General features: G+C 39.6%; 1 protein-coding gene across 4 annotated transcripts in view; it reads right to left on the reverse strand.

Moving 5' to 3' along the window:
* The window catches only part of GADL1 (glutamate decarboxylase like 1), a 175,239-nt gene that overhangs the window by 23,349 nt on the left and 134,783 nt on the right, over window positions 1-17,107 (reverse strand). For all 4 annotated transcript variants that reach the window (XM_079301442.1, XM_079301443.1, XM_079301445.1 and 1 more), the window contains 2 exons: window positions 13,301-13,352; window positions 10,259-10,348 (listed from right to left, as the gene is read on the reverse strand). In XM_079301442.1, coding sequence (XP_079157568.1) covers window positions 10,259-10,348; window positions 13,301-13,352 — 142 coding nt within the window. The remainder of the gene's footprint in view (window positions 1-10,258; window positions 10,349-13,300; window positions 13,353-17,107) is intronic.

The raw sequence follows: 17,107 nt of genomic DNA on the forward strand, positions 1-17,107 counted from the left end.
GGGCAGCTCCCTTATCAGTCCCTAGTGCACCTTAAAATGTTCACTGCAAATGCTCACCTAAAAAGCAACCCCGTTCAGTTCAAGCTCCCACTGTGAAACACATCCTCTGAACTGCACACCAAAATCCTCCCAGGGCCAAGGAGCCACAGCTTGGGCAGCTGCAGGAAGGCAGCTCTAGGAGCAGCTTACAGGCACAAGGTGAAACTATGCAGTGGAAAGTTGATGGTCCTCAAGGGGCACCATTAAAACCATTAAAAGAGGGAATTTACCTGGTCTTGCTGCCCAGACCCTGAGGGCTCCAGACCAGCCAGCCCTGCCTGCACCAGCCCAGGTCTGGCACAGTCACACAATGCAGCCCTGGCACACCAGCCCTCCAATACTCAGTCAAGAAAGGTCCAAGGGTCTCAATTTTGCCAGGATTACTACAGTTTCATTCCAAATATTTTCTCTGTCAGGGTGCTGCAAAAGTCAACCTTCCTTCTATCACATTTAAATAGTAAAATGATTTATCCCTTGTGCAAAACCACAGAGCAGCAAGTCCACAAAACCCTTCTGTTACTGCTGTTTTTCTGAGACAAAACTATACATCCTCCCCATACCCACACAGTACCACCTGTGCAGCTTCAGCCTTGCAAATTATAGCTTTCCCATCACCAGGAGACCAGTTAGGATCCTTCAGAGAGCCCTTGAGGCTTCTCATATGAAAGGAGTAAATTCAGAGCTGGCAGACAGATAGATCAGCTTCACAGAGCCAGAGAACTGGTTCAGTGCTCCTGAGGGACCATTCTGCAGACACCCAGGACAGAGACCAGATAGCCACAAGTCAAGTGTGCTGGAGATAATCTGAAATGCTAATGTCTCTCAAGGACTGTTTTCCTCATTTGCAGAAAATAAGGAGGTGGAAGGGGCAGAAAAAGGGAGTTTATTGTTACCCTGAATATCAGATAAAATAATTTAAGTCAGTGCATTAAAATTTTATTACAATTTATTATTAAAAAAATAGATTATAGGGCTTTTATTCAGGTAAAAACTTAGCAGAGAATGAAGCTTCTAGACACCTTGGCACTCCAGCACTTAGACATTCCCAGAATGCTTCAATTATTGAGTTCCCCTGTGATATATACTGGGTTTCATTTTGATCCACAGGCTATTAAACATGATCTATGATACTTTCAGAAAAGCACTAGTTTGGAGTTCAACCTGTAACTCGAACTTCTTTTCTTCTATCATTGGTTATTAATGGGCATACAGCACTGAGAGAGCAGAATAAAGGGTGCACAGATATTCAGGAGCACAGTGCTGCTGTAGGAGAACAAAGTCCATAAGGTCAGACAGAACAAACTCTGTTGAGTGCCTTCAAACTCTGCTTTCTTACTGAAAGCAGTTCTCTTCACAGGGAGGCACAAAAGGCCATTTAAAATATTAGCCAGTATGTTCTAACTCCAAAATTAAGCAAAGGAAGTGTAATTAGTCTCATTTAAGCAGAGGAAAATACATGCTGATTGGGAAAACAAGTGCTATTTATTCAGGAATCTGTCTGTACTTTTTCATTGTCAGGGTGACTAAACACCTGCTCAGGGAGGTTGTGGAGTATCTCATCCTTGGAGATACTCTAAAATCACCTGGACATTTACCCAGACAACCAACTCCTGGGGAACCTGCTTAAGCAGGGAGCTCAAAGACCTGCAATGCAAACACCAACTGTTCTGTGATTCCTTTCACAAGCCTTTTTTACAATGGAGTTACTTGAGTAATACTGTATGTTATTCCATCCTCTCCCTTCCAATAATAATTTTGTTTTATATAATCCCAGGGGGAAAATACACCCCCATATACATGTGTATGCATAGGAACACACATTGAAACACTGCATATGGACAGCTCTAAAGAGTTTCACAGTGTTGCATTACAAAATATACGTAAATTTTTTTAATGTCTATTTCAGAAATGAATAAAAATGCAATACTGTTCTGTGGGGCAACAAGACTCCAAGTAAGAATTACTTATTTTTGTTATGCTGTTGGGAAATGGTGAAAGGTACAAACAATGATGACACTGAAGTGCTCTTAATGCAAACAAAGAGAGGATAAACTCATAGTCATTACAAATTCATTTTTGTTTTCTATACTCAGAAAATTGTTTAATATTTGCTTTTTAAAAATGTCATAGTTGACATAGTTTTCAGATTAGCTTTTTCAATTCTGCTCAAACACAAAGGAAACAATTTTCTGAGGCATGTTGCCAACTGCCTGCTTAATTTCTATGAATTACACCACTTTCACGTTTCTGGAAAAGAAATGGGGCTGTGTAACCCTCTTGGTCTTTCCACAGTTTAAGAGATGCTTAACAATGGGAGTAAAGCATCTGCTGCTCCAGGTAACAGGCTGTATCTGTTTGAAAGCCATACAAGTTAAAAAGTACTGTCTTTGTTCACACTGAAATACCAAGGAGCTCTTATGCAGTGCTTAAGCGCCCTTTAGTCAACTGAGTCTGTGCAATAAAGCAGAGTGCAGTTCCACTGAATCCCCACCACTTCTGTCGACCTATCAGTTACAAAATAAGACTTTTTAGAAGCTTCCTGTCTACAAACAGAAAGATTCATTACATGTGAAGCTTTTAACAATGCAAAGATATGAAAAAGGTTATTTTCTATACCTGAACTGAAAGCTAGGATGACCCTCAGGCAGTATGCAAAAATTTTAAGATATTGGACCAGTGGAACCCACGCTTTCCCTGTAAGAAAGGAGTATGCCTACACAAAATATATAACACCACCATAGATGATTTGCTTTGGTCCTGAAAGAGCAGTCATGTCAACTGTTCCTTTTTAACCAATTAAGTACCATATTCAGCCTGTGGCCATAGTCTCCTGGTACCTGAGCCAGGTAAGGCATTGTCACAAGCATTACATACCATGATGGAAGCACACCTTGCAGTCATCTCCCTGCAAGGCTTGGTCATTTACTTTGAATTTAAATCTGTGGGACTCTTGTGATTGCATTTTCTGAGAATATTCCTCTCCACTTTGTCTGTCACCCCCAGCTTCATTTCATGCCATTATGTGTATTACCACATGGAGAAATTATGAGACCCTCCATTATCCCTAAAAGGATTTTGAGCAAGAAATGACTAGTGTGAAACCTACTTCATCTCTGGAGATGTGAGCAATCTTGCTCTGCAGGTGGCTTGGGGAAGATGAAATCCTTGTTCAACTTGAATGCAGCATATGGAGCTGCAGCAGACTCCCTCCCTCCAGCCTTGATTGTTTCAGTAGGCTGAGCACCAGGGATCAATAGACCTCAGTCCCCAGTGTGCCTTGAACACACACAGCTCAGTGTTAAGTCTCTGACAAAAGTTGCCCTGCATTCTCATCTAGTAAACCATTCAGCATCAAAATCATTGGGGTTTCTTCTCTTTTCTTTTTCCTCCCAAGAATTGAGGAGTAGTTTTAGCAGCTGTGCAGCAGTGCTTTTAAAATAGAGTTGTTTTGCTGCCAGATGCATTATTTAGTGATGTTGATTGTTGCCTATTTGCATCAATTGACACAGGTACCACTGACCTATCAAATGTAAAGATTTCTGCATGAATGGGACTGCCTCTAACTGGAGCCCAACTGACACTACACACCCCTGAAAATTCAGACTGGAATAAAGGGCAAAGTAAAAAGTTAGAACAGAAATATCTATGACTGTCATGTTGTGAATTACTACAGTATCACTTAGGACTATCATAGAAAGCACGGGCTGGAAGTAGCAGCTCAGATCCTTGCCTTGTCTTATTACATCTACTGTAATTACAATAGAGTCATACAAAAATACCCCTGTTCTAGCCCCATACACACACCTGGTATGCCAGACATCCCACAAAAGAGCAAGTGTGAGATCAGGTCACTCCCACACACCATTATATGTGGCTGAAAGTTAAGCATGTGTACAGCCTCACCAATGTAAAATAGACACTGAAGTGCCCCTAACACATGGGTCAAGTACTAAGGTAAAATGGACACTGCCAAGTGCATTGATTCATGCATTTTTATTCTTATAACCCAATTCTATGGAGGATACATTTAAAACAAGGTAATGTTAAATACCTTGTTTAATTAAGAGCTACAGTCACTTTTGTACTCATGAGTTATATAAAACTGCAGAAAAAGACACATATTAAAAGGCAAAGTGTGCAAATCCCTCATTAATGAGGTACTGAAACACTGCTATAATTTTTCTCAGCTATTATATTATACTGTACTGTTTCTTCTCATTTATCAAAGCTTAGACCTTTCTTCTTAATACCAACAGTCATTTATATGCAGCCAAACTACAAAAATTTTATTCATCTGCTGCTGTATATTATGCAGAATTAGTTGCAAAATAAGAGGTGTTGTTACTTAAAAAAACTAATGCTTATTTTATGATTAAACTTTTGAGCATCACCTTCTGCTGAGGAATGGTCACACTACAACATAAGTCCTGATTATTACCATGTTACTTATTTTGTGGCTTCAGTGCTGCTTGTGCCTCTCTCCCCTAGGGTCCTTGCCTGCAGCCCTGCCTCCACAGGGTTTCCTGATCTCACCTCTCCTGGAATGCTGCATTTCTGCCCCTCTTGAGCACAATACTGAGAATGCAGCTAGGTCTGCTCATAGGGAGGTGATTTTGCAACCCTTCTCCCCAGAAGCCTGTGAAATAGAGATCTAAAACAGCATACAGCATGCTGAGGATTTAGTGTTAGGCTCTTTTTACTTGTATTTATTAATGAAGCCAATCAAGGATCATGGTATCTCTTAGGTTCCCCTTCTGAATAATTAAGTTTTTCCCAATGGTGTTTCTGACTGCAGGTTGCCTAAGTCATGATCTGGGAGCTCCCTTTCTTGTTCTCCACATTAAAGATGGTGGAAAATAGTAAATTCCTCAAGTAACTTCCTTGGGTAACTCCATTAAGTTTTATAGGATGAATCTGAATCTTCTGTTGACCTTGATTTCCCTGAAAAATCAAATTTCTTCAAACAGACCCTACTGAGTTCCCATGTGATATGCTGAAATGGCAATCCACCTTCCCCTGGAAGGTCTAAAAGATTGCTTTGGCAATCTCTTCCACCTGTAGACTTTTGTTTCTTGAAGTTCACAATAGATTTGAAGGGTGCTTTAAGAGAAAGCAAAGACATTGAGGGATGGCACTACTGAAGTCTAGATAGACAACATCCTCAGCCTTTCCTTCATCACTAAGCTGGTCACCTTGTCTTGGAAGCCAACAATTTGTCCAATCTAACTCCCAAATATTTCTATGCGAATCTTATCATTTGTTTTCCTGTCATTTGTTGTGGCCCTCCACTGAAACTCGTGTCAAACTGAGCTAGATGCTAGAGGAAGGAGTCTTCTTACTACCATAAAAGTTACTTATGTAAGGAAAGTTCACAGAAACTTGTCCCTGTCATTATTCTTCAAACACACTCATTAAAGTATTGAACACATCATAAGTGTAAGAAAAACTCAAAGTTTTTCTTTCTGTGTACCACACACAAAGTGGTACACAGGGATGCAACAAATCAAATAACATTTTGCACAAAAATCCCAAGTAGAAATATACTTGCAGTGACATATTTGGGACCTTTCTTATGCATAAAACTGATTTCACTGCATTTAGTACTGTGGTTATAACTTACGTAGTTTTTCTCTTGCTCCTCCAAAACTGATATTCTTTTGTTCCAAAATTCTCTTGTTCTTCTTCCAGAGGACAAACTTTGTTACTATAACCAACTGGAGGTCTTGTTTTCCTTTCCCATTCAAATTTTGTACCATAATCAATAGGTATTTTGAATACATAAATACTGCTGAATCTGGTCCTTGATTAAGACCACAAGATTCAGGGGTTGCCAAGGCAACACCTCTTCACCCTCTTTACACTTATGCTTTGATATGAAATGTCTCATTATGCAAATGTATCACAACATCATTCAGCGTGACAGTCTATTTTACAAATATGCCATCAGATAACAGATTTATTCTTCTCCTAAATAGGAGAGAAAGGCTGCAATAAGGTTACTTTTCACTAAGAGGCGAGGGGCAAAATGGCATTCCAAGCTATACAGGCTTTAGTAGGACATTACAACCTTAATATGACTGCATTCTGAGCCTTCTATTAGAGTGAATAAATTTTGTATTTCTTGGCCAAAAATTCTCAAAAGGAAAGGAAAGAAACAGAACAAAACCAAAACACACCAACTGCACCACACAAGACACTAGAAATCTGAATTACTGAAACTAACAACTGTGTATAAAAGCTTTACTGAACCATTTGAAATCTAATACTCCAGCATAGTTCTTTAGAACCACAAAGTAGGCAAAGTTTAGTAAATCACAAAAGACTACTAGAAACCTACTGCCACTTTTTGAACCTAGATTTTGAGGTCTAAAGTGATACTTAGCAATAAACCACTAGCCTCCTTTAGTAAGCAGCATTCATTACATGGTATTCTACCTACAGTAATGCTCCAGGAGGATGGGTGTGTTAAAGACAGTAACTTCTGTGCTGTTTTTCACTCTGCAAGACTAAAGTCTGAGTGTCAGCAGTCTACAAACTGATCCAGAATGAGCAAGACATGGCTGGCTGGCAATAAGATAGTACCAAATGTATCCCCTCAAACTCTTCCTTGTGCTCTAGCATCCTCTGTGCTGCCAGGAGGCTTTCCAGAGATGCTATCACTAACAATCTGCTAATTCTACATCATCTGCAGGCCTTTCAGTATGAGCTGAGAAAGCTGGCTTTTCTAAAGATAACATTATTATGAGAAAAAATATGCATAGGTATTTGTATGTATGGAGAAAATACAAAAATTAAAATGATATCTGCTTGTGTGTTTTTACTTCTTTACTCACTCCCATTTCTGGCTTGCAATTTCCAGTTCAGCTTTTCTCACCGTGACCCTGTGACACACTGACCATTCTCAGCAGTAAACAGAATAAATCCTGCAGTGTGTCAGCAAAGGAAAAGGAGAAAAATTCCCACTGGGGGGCGCATACAGCACTAGCAAAGCCATGGCTCCTTCATCCCCACAATTATGTCAGTTCCAGGTCAGAGGCAGCAGCCCCCAGTCTGCAGTGACAAACTAACACCACTTACAGATACCTATAGTCGGTCATACCAGCAACTCCTCAGGACCACAGAGGGTCTGTTTGCATGGTTTCTACAATAAGAAATCTCTCCTTACTTGTGAAGGATGGCACTGGAGCACACCTTACACAGCTAGATCATTTACAGGCTGCACTGCCTGCCATTGCCTCAGTGCTGCTCAGTGCTCGGGGCATGCACTGTCTCATGGACATCTAACTGCATCCAAAGCCCTGCTGCACTCTTTATAGGACTAGTTTCACTACACAGCCAACTCCTGCTGCAACCCCAAAACATCAAAGTGCTGTCAGACTGTGGATGTGCACAGAATTCCCAATTTCACACAGAACAGAAGAATGCACTATTCCTGCTGTTCTTTACTTCCCACTGTGGTGTTTTCTCACTCCCTAAATTGTTCAGGGGATGAATCAAATGACCAGTTAGTGGCTGCTCCAAATCTTTCAGGCTGCTAGCACTTCTGAATGTAGGAGACTCTGAAAAGTGCAAATTTCACACCTGAAGGTGAAGGCTCCAGAATTTAAAACAAACAGCCTACCCAAAAGGGGAAAAAGAAAAAAAAAGTAAGCTTCTGAGAGACACATTCTATGTAGGACAACAAGAAGGCTGACAGAATCAGGCATCATGCTACCATCCAGTCAGTCCTGACACATTTCCATATAAAGTGGGCCATGGAAACTGGAGAAGAGCCAGTACAGCAGAAAACCTCCAGGATTATTTTGCACAGGACTATGCAAATACTTCACAAAACTGAGGACTTTAGAGCTGAACAATTTGCTTATCAACATTCACCAGCACTAAAACTCATATAACTAGCCTTGGAAGACAGCATGTTATTCTGAACAATATTGCTGAACAAGTAGTTGAATAAAATCAATTACTTGCCCTGGGGATTTTTAAGACATATGTTTCCTTAATTATCGTCAGTTATGCAGGTCAACAAAAAGGAAGATTGATTTCTGGATAAAGAGAATAATTGTGAGGTTAAAATGTGATGTGAAAAAAGAAATTGTGAATGAAAGCATTTTAATGCTCATTTTAGTGATATTATGGGAATATTCAGGAACTGCTTGCAATCAAGGAACCATCAGAGCCCCATCTGTCCATCAAAGCACCATGTAACAATCTCTCCAGCCTTAATGCTTTTATCATTTACACCTTGCTGAGAAGGATGCATTCCTTCTTGTCCAGCAATATATTTGTATTGATTAATGTAATATAATGACCATGCTGTTTGCATCAGCAATGTTAAAACAAATTGATCTTAGCTGGAAAAGTCAAGTCAGTCTTATTTTTCTGACCCAGTGCTGTCATCTCATCTGCTCACTGATACATGTTGTGTCCCAAACTGGCCCTCAGCATCCAAAAAGCAGAGTAACCCCAGACCTACGCCTGCAGAGAATCAGAGAGGTGAAATAACATGTTTTCACTGTGAAACAGGCTCACTTCAGTAGTGTCAAACTACTTCCCAGCAGTGTCTAAAATAACACAACTAACAATCATAATTTTTTGTTTCCTCCAGGAGAGAAATTTGTGCAATTTCCTAGGGAGCTTTGGTCTGTTTTGCACTAGATTTTTTTTTCAGGCTTTTGTGGGGAAGAAATAGTGTTTGTCTTAGGATTTGGGATTTCTTAGATTTTCATCAAAGGAGATACAAAAATCATCTTGCCCATGAAAAGAGTGGTTGAGATCTGCAGCAGAGGCCAGTTGTTGGAAGGAATTGCATGCAAGCTTCTCTCCCTCCAAGTTCTTTTCCAAAAACTGTCTAGGAAATCTGTATTTCCAGAATCAATCTATCTGTATTGGTACATAAAATAAAGGCAGGTATCTATTCCCTACCTTGACTAGAAGCACCATAGAGTGACAGAGCAAAGAACCAGTAGGTTACACTCTTTAAGCCACTCAAATATACGTGCTCCAAGCCATTTGTTGTGCTTCATCCCTTCCCTCCTTGGTCCCATCTGCAGCCATGTAAATCAGAGCCAGTTGCAGCATTGTTTCTTCTATGCCTTCTGGTTGCTCCTTCCCAAATTCTCACTCCTCCATGAGTAGATGAGCTGTGATACAGCTCTGTATGCATACACACACACACACACTTATACATAAACACATTTTCATATATAAGCCTTCCATGCTGAGGAGGGGAAGCCCCAAACAAAAGGAACATAACTTTGTGAAAACATGGTCAATTCCATGCCCTTGCATCCATACTGTGGCTATGCATGCATCTGTATTACAAAAGCATGCTTTCCAAAACAATACAGATGGGGTTAAGGAAGATCTTCCTCCTAAAGACACCAGTCTCCAGCAAAAATTGAAAGCAATTCCTGTGAAAGCTGCTGAAATGAGAGCAGATGTTACAGGAAGCATGTATATAAAGAATGTAAGCTCGTTTACATAGCATGCAGATGATATACACATCTTTGTTCCAGCTTTAATTTCTAGTAGCAAATTCTATGAAAAAAATAAATACAGAATACCAAAGATCTTCCAGAGATGAACAAACAATGAATTAAATTCAATTCCTCACAGAATAACTTATTCAGCAAAACATAATACCACAATGTCTAGTGGCTTCTTAATTAAGTCTTAATTAATGATTCTCCACTAGAAAATTCAAAATTTTACTGCTGCTTTTTTTTCCAAGGATAACAAAGTTACAAAACACTCATCTGTGAAGTTTTTCCCACAGTCTTTCCCATTGTATTCATGTTGTCATTTATGTTCAACATCAGAAATATATTCTGAAGCACTTCCTTGCTTGCCTTATCATAGATTATCACAGATAATGCAAACCAAGTTCCAAGGACAGCACTAAATATATTAAACAGGTAATGTATAACCTGCCAAGACAAAAGATGGTCCAGCACTGTTCCTCTTCTCTCAGTCTGCCAGCTGCTAACATCTTGGATAACAAACTGAATACTTGTTAATGCCTACATCACTTTATTACAGGAAAACTAATTAGATTTGTCAAAACCAAGAAAAAACTCAATTTTTACCAATATATATTCAAGGATTAAATCCTCAGTCTACTGATTGGTTATATAATGGTGAGGCAAAGCCAAGGGATATTTCACATTCTTACCTGGCACACAGATAAATCAGTAAGCCTCAGGTAACACATGACACTCACCTGGTGCAGCTTTTGCCAAAATTCAGGTCCATCCTCCATTTTTCTTAAGCTTGGTGGAATGTACCAAAAGCAGACATTTGCATACTCAGGCTAAACAAGAGAACAAGTGATAGGTTATAAGTTGCAATAAGGATATATATCACAGCTTTTCAAAGAGTTCTGATTTATTTTTTGTACTTTCCTTTAAAACTTCCTTCTCCGAGTCACATTTTGTTTCCCTTTTTTGAAACTAAAAATAATTTTTCATCCATTATCATCCATTCCTCTTCCTGCTTCCAGGGGCTCCTTTTTAATTTCTTCTTCCTATATCCATCTTTAAGTCTGTTTTACTCAGTAAAAAACTTTGGTTAGAAAAATATAATAGAGGCACAGAAAGGTAACTTACAGAATTCATATTTGAAGCAACTTTAAAGAATACATATTCTTTTTAGTGTTCTGGGGGTTTTAAAATAGAAATTTCCAATGATGGCTTTTATACAAAACACAAAAACTCAATTTTTGTGACCATTTTAACAGATGCACACCTTGCCATTTTTCTACTGAACAATGCCAATCTCCTCTCATGTCATAGAGCACTCTATACAGTGCTGGAGTTAATGCTGAATTTCTCACTTTCCACAATTTATATGAATCTCAAGACACCTTGCAGGGTGTGCACTACATCCTGAATGTCTTGTCTAACATCTAAGCAGGCCTTTTGAGTGAAGGCTGAATCTCCACGTCTGCTTCTCTCCAGGGAAATTTTGCCTTTAAACTCAGCAGAGCTGGCTGCAAGTCTCCTAGCAGAAGTGGCTGTTCATTATGCATTATAAAATTAGGCATTTTGTGCTTATGAGGTATTTGTATCATATATGATAGAGAAAATGTTCCTAGCAGGCCAGTCCAGGGACTCTACTATTTCCTGCTAATTTGGAACTTTTTTTTTTGTTTACCTGCATAGAGAACAATAATATGAGGAATAGATATACATTCTGATCCTATCCAACACAATCCGTAAATCACAAAGTCAATCTTGACCTCCACTATCTGCAGCACAGCATGCAGATGCCATCTAGATTATATTATGGATTATAACTTGGATTGCAAACTCACACACCCCATTCCCATCTCACATGCCATCAGTACTAGTGGAAAATAAAAAGCACTGTTAAAAGGGAGCTTGGCAGCTGAATCACATCCCCTCTTTGCTATTATAATCCCAGGCAGTCCCTTGAACAAGGAGAGCCCAACAGCTGAGACACGTTTTTCTATGAAAGGTCACTGAGAGCTGCTCACATCATTTTCTGCTTCACTTCAAAGAATATGTTATACAATTTAATCATCAAGAACAATACAATTGTCAGCAGGAACTGAGCTGCAAACCTGCCATGTGCTGAATGGAATGAAGATTGGTTCTTGAAGTCCCATTTCTTCCCCCAAAGAGCTTGCTTTGTGTACACATGTAAACACAGACCCTGAAAAGGCAGTGCCTTCCCCATAAGAACAAGCACTAGCTCAGTGTTACAGGGTTTTCTGAAAAACTATTTAAAATCAGATGGCAGGAGCAGACAGATGGCATACATCACCATATTGCCTTCTTGATTATCTCAGTTTCCTTTCACACATCAAATACATCATTGCCCTCTGAAAATACCATTCATCTTAGAAAACTACCCCCAGCCATGCTTCACACTCTATTTCTGGTTATCTTGTCACAGGTCTTATCCAAGCAGGTAGGCAATTATACCACTCTTGGAGAGCTCAAGATGACTCGAGCTCAAGTGGCATTTCCAGGCTGCAGAGCAATTCTCATTACATGTTTTTTCCTCACTGCATGTATCAGAGGATCATCTTTCTAAGATTCTTGTCTGAAGCCCATCTTCCCTTCAGAGAGGCCTTGCACAGCTGGTCCCTGCTGCCTCATAGCATTTCTCTTTTTATTCTCATTGCTTATCCCCCTGCACTCCTGAAAACTCTCTTAACCCTTTTGACTTCTCAACTCACAGAAGAACTCATAGAACTCAAGCAGCTCAACTTTTTTCTCATAGTCCATGCTACAACACTCCCTGCAAACCCACTTTTAATCCAGGTGTCCCATTCCTGCAGGAACTACACAGCAGCCTCTGCTCTTACCAAGAGTTTTCACACCTACAGCAGATCTGGCCTCTCTGCTAAGGTTAACAATAATAAGAAATGGACAGCTTTTAACAGCTAACCCCATCCTGTGCTGCTGGCCAAAAACTCTTCAACTGACCAGCAGTTTTCAAAGTTCAAGAGCAAATTTACATGATATGAAGGATATAAAATATTTTTCACATTTTATATTTTGTCTAGCCTAACCTGGAATGCTCATGGTCGCACTTATTCCATTTCCCATCTTCCTCCATGTACTCTCTTCCTCTTTATCCCACATACCAGCCTGTCTTTCATACAAGTACTTTTCCAACAATTCAAAAAGATTTTTTTATGAAAATGACAGGTCTTTGCAACATCCTCAGATATCAGCCTTATTAACCAAAGAGCTGAGGACAGGTGGAAAAACAATACTTAAGCTCTATTGCCTTCACTCACTCTCCCCCAAGCAAGATAAAACAGGATATAAGCTGACAGGTTTAGCAAAACAAGTGAAACACGCAAATTTTGGGTAGTTTTTAGGAAGATCAAGATTTTTAGGGAGTCAAAATAGAACAAGGGGAAAAAATATGGACTTTAAAAATGAAAATTCCATTTTTAGGATCAAACTATTTTTCCATCCAGCACACAGTCTTATCTGTAGGTCTGGCAAGCATTGCTTTTTTTACAGCCAGCATCTTTGCTCTCAAAGGGAAGTGCTCCATCTACACCCCCTGAGGCAATACAGGACCAGAAGTGAGGAAATTAGGTGGAATGATGGTAGGGAGCACAGCACATGTTATGTGTGCTCAATCATACCTGTGGATCTCCAATACATAAACTTACTAGATTAGATACTTTAAATACAAATTGATAATTGACTAAAAAGAACAAAATCAAGCAATTGACACTTCTTAACAATTATAATAGTTCAGTTCTCTTTTCACTTACCTCCAAAAGAAGCTGGAATCCCTCTCTTTTTTTAATTTCCTCCACTAGATATCTGTAATTAAAAAAACAGGGGGTTAAAGCACAGAACAAAACAATAATCACAGTCAACCACAAAACACAGGGTAAACACATGTAATTATTTTTCCTTTTTTTTTTTCACACTAAGAAAACAACAGAGTTAAACCTCATTTCTACCTGTTGTGAAAATGCAATAGCTATCAGTTCCTGGAAACAAAAGAAGGCTACAGCCAGCCAAGAAGCCCTGAGGAGAAGCCAACTTCTGGCCTCAGGCACAGATTTTCAGCAGAGCCACAAATTGATCCTATTTGCATCAGGTTGTGAACTTTCCCAAGGCAAATTATTACCTCCATCCCTTGTTCTCAAGTGCCAGTGCTGGGCTGCCATGTTATTTAAGGTCACTCTGACACCTCTGGCATTCACTACCACCAGAATCTCTTAGCTTAACCCAGATTTTAAAAACTTGAACATACTTCAAGCTCAGCAATTTTCCCAGTGCTGTCCACATTCCACACAGTACAACAGCCCAAGCATCCATTCAGTGGGCCACTGCTTATGTACAACAATCCCTGGACCTTCTGTGCTAACAGTGTATTAAAATGAAAATTTTCTTTTCTTTCCCATCTGACACATGTGAAAAACACTGAAGCATTCAATGGAAAGATTGATTTGGACCAAAATTTTGGATACAAACAGCTTAAATTTACAGATATTTTTTTAAAACATGACTATAACTTCACCATGGCACATATCACAGAGGAATTCTGAAGCAAAGAGGGCATAGATGGGAATTCTCTCCTTTTTCTCCCCCCTTCAAAGCCTTACAAAGAAAAATGCAAAGAATTTCACTACACGTTCACACTGCCTTTCCATTACAACAGAATTTTAGTCTTCCTCATGAAGATATTGCTGTCTAACATTAATAAACCTGACACAGTTAAATTAATGATTGTGCACAAATCTGTTCTTGCCTTGCATTCACTATTTGGCATTTTCCTGACAGAAGCTGCATTACTGGTCATCACACTAGTAATTCTTTTTGGTGAGAAAGAGAAGTATTGTGAGAACAACCTCTCTTGGTCCTACCCACATGCCTCAAAATTGCCTCTGGCAGGGACACCTCTAGCACAGTTGTCTCTGCAATGCCTTCTCCTCAGCAGAGGTGCTGCAGAAGCAGGCTGGCTGGGGAAGCAATAAACAATACCCCAGATGGCACACATTTTTCCAAACAGTGCCTGGGGAGCTGTCATGCTGTTTATCACCAGCCAGCTCTGTGCCTGTGACTCACCAGCTCCAGCACAAATCCAGCAAAGCCACTGCTGTGGAGGAGGGACAGCACCCACAACACACAGCCCAGGAGCTGTGCTGTGCTCTGTGAGGTGTTTCCTCTCACAGGAACAAGTCACAGCAGCCCAGGAGCTGTGCTGTGCTCTGTGAGGTGTTTCCTCTCCCTGGAACAAGTCACAGCAGCCCAGGAGCTATGCTGTGCTCTGGTGAGGTGTTTCCTCTCCCTGGAGCAAGTCACAGCAGCCCAGGAGCTGTGCTGTGCTCTGGTGAGGTGTTTTCTCTCCCTGGAGCAAGTCACAGCAGCCCAGGAGCTGTGCTGTGCACCATTGAGGTGTTTTCTCTCCCTGGAGCAAGTCACAGCAGCTCAGGAGATGTGCTGTGCTCTGTGAGGTGTTTCCTCCAGCTGGAACAAGTCACAGTTCTGGTCATTTCTGCCATGACCATTCAGATCCTCCTGTGTGCATTTGTTTGTTTGACAAACAAATGGCTGTTAATGTCCACACTACTGCTTAGATTGAAAGAGAGAGACATGATTACCTGCAGGGTAATTATGTCCAAAAAGCTTGCTGCTTCTGTCCTGTTTATTAGAATATACTTGTCCAAGCCATAAAACCAATATTCTGCAAAATCTGCAGGCTATTCGTATGACAGTAGCCTTCAATTTATTTTTGTCATTTGATAAATTATGAAAGTGAAACCTATGCATAACCACTTTCTTTTTTCTTCTAAGGTATTGAATGGTTAGAGGAATTTTGCAATGCTTAACCTTTCCCTCTTACCTCAAGCATCTTTATTTTATATCACCCTGGTATAAAATCTGACGTAGGCTACCTGATGGTCAGGTCACGTTCACAACACTGTTAATCATGTTCTTAACTACACTGCCAATATCCTAAGAAGGCAGCCACTAGAAAATCCATTCCCCATGATTTATCTTGGCAGGATCATTTGATGGCAGTGGAGCAATTTACTTTGTGCATCTTTCCACAGTTGACAGTGAAGTTTTATTATCATGTCACACTTGTAGTATGTTAGAAGGGCTTGAGTCTTAGTGAAGACCAAAGTACACAGAGAAATGTCATTTACTATGATTAAGCCTTGCAGAAAATGAGGGGTGGAGATCTGCTGTGAAAGTAGACATATGTCTGCTAACAGTGGGTGTCAGAAGAGGAAACAGGCAGAAAAATTCCAGAGAAGATGAAGCATATAAAGCAGAGGTGCTTATATAGTAACTATAATTGTATTCTAAAAGCAGTTTACTTCAATTTTCTTTTCAGTGTACTTTATAAAGAAACATCCTTACATCAAAAATTATTGGGGGGAAGAAAATACACAAAAAAATTCTGAAGTGATCAGCTGGATGCTCTACTCTGTATTTAAAAAGTAAGCCTTTCCAAATAGATAGCATCACAATATTCCTGGGATATTTAATACCCTGGAAGCATGATTCATTCTCCAGAACAAGAAGATATTACTGCAATAGCCAATAGGCAAGATTTGCTGCATCAGAAATACATGCCTGCAGTTACCCTAAAACCTTGCAGCTCTGCTTCTCTACAAACAAAAAAATTAAAAGCAATCTTGCCCTTAAATTCTATAGTCAGTCGACTAATTCCAGAATTAATACAGGTCTGTGTTCAGGAACACTGAAATACTACCCTTGCATCAAAGCAACATCTAATGTAACAAAAGAGGAGAAAGGCTGCACAGCTGAGTAGTTGGCAAACCTGGTACAGTGCCCATGTCCATGCAAACTCAAGATGAAGAATCTATTTCATCAGATAATGCCTAAAAATTAAATTACTTCCTAAAGGAAAAACAAACCAAAAACCAGAAGAGACAAGCCAGTCACTCCTTAGAAGTGTTACCATCTGAATCCTAATGTTAAACAGAAATATCGATCCCAGAAAGGTCATTAATCACCACACAGTCAGTCAAATGACCTTGGCCAGTGACCTTGATAAGGCTGAATTCTCCTACTGATAGTGGAAAGAATTACTTACTCTGAACAGACAAAGAGCAGCACAATGCTTCACAAGAAAAACAAGATGCAATTTAACCAGAACATATTAAAAAACACACAGCCAGCCAAAAAAACTGAGACACTTTAAAGAAATTAAATAGAGATAAAATCTCAGCTTTTTTGAGCTTTTCTGGTTTTGGTTCTTTCTATTCCTTTCAAATCCACTCTGGGTTTATGTCAGGGACATTTTTATTTTCTTTTAAAGTAACTTCATTAGAGTTAGACTATTCCTTTAATTTTGACTGAAGTAAACATTCAATTCTCTTCTACTTGTCATTTCATACAAAAAGTAAAATGTCAGTGCCAATTATTTGACTTAAGGTAGTGTGTAGCTAGTTTGGTGTAGCTTTCATTGTGGTTTTCTTGCATAAATTCTGAACAAACATTTTACTTAAAGTGAACTGTTTTTAATGGGCCATTATATTATTTCAAAATAATTTATTCTAAGAGAAGAGAAAGCCCCTGTGTGTGGAAGTCTC

The sequence above is a fragment of the Erithacus rubecula genome, assembly GCF_903797595.1.
Source record: "Erithacus rubecula genome assembly, chromosome: 3".
Lineage (NCBI taxonomy): Eukaryota > Metazoa > Chordata > Aves > Passeriformes > Muscicapidae > Erithacus > Erithacus rubecula.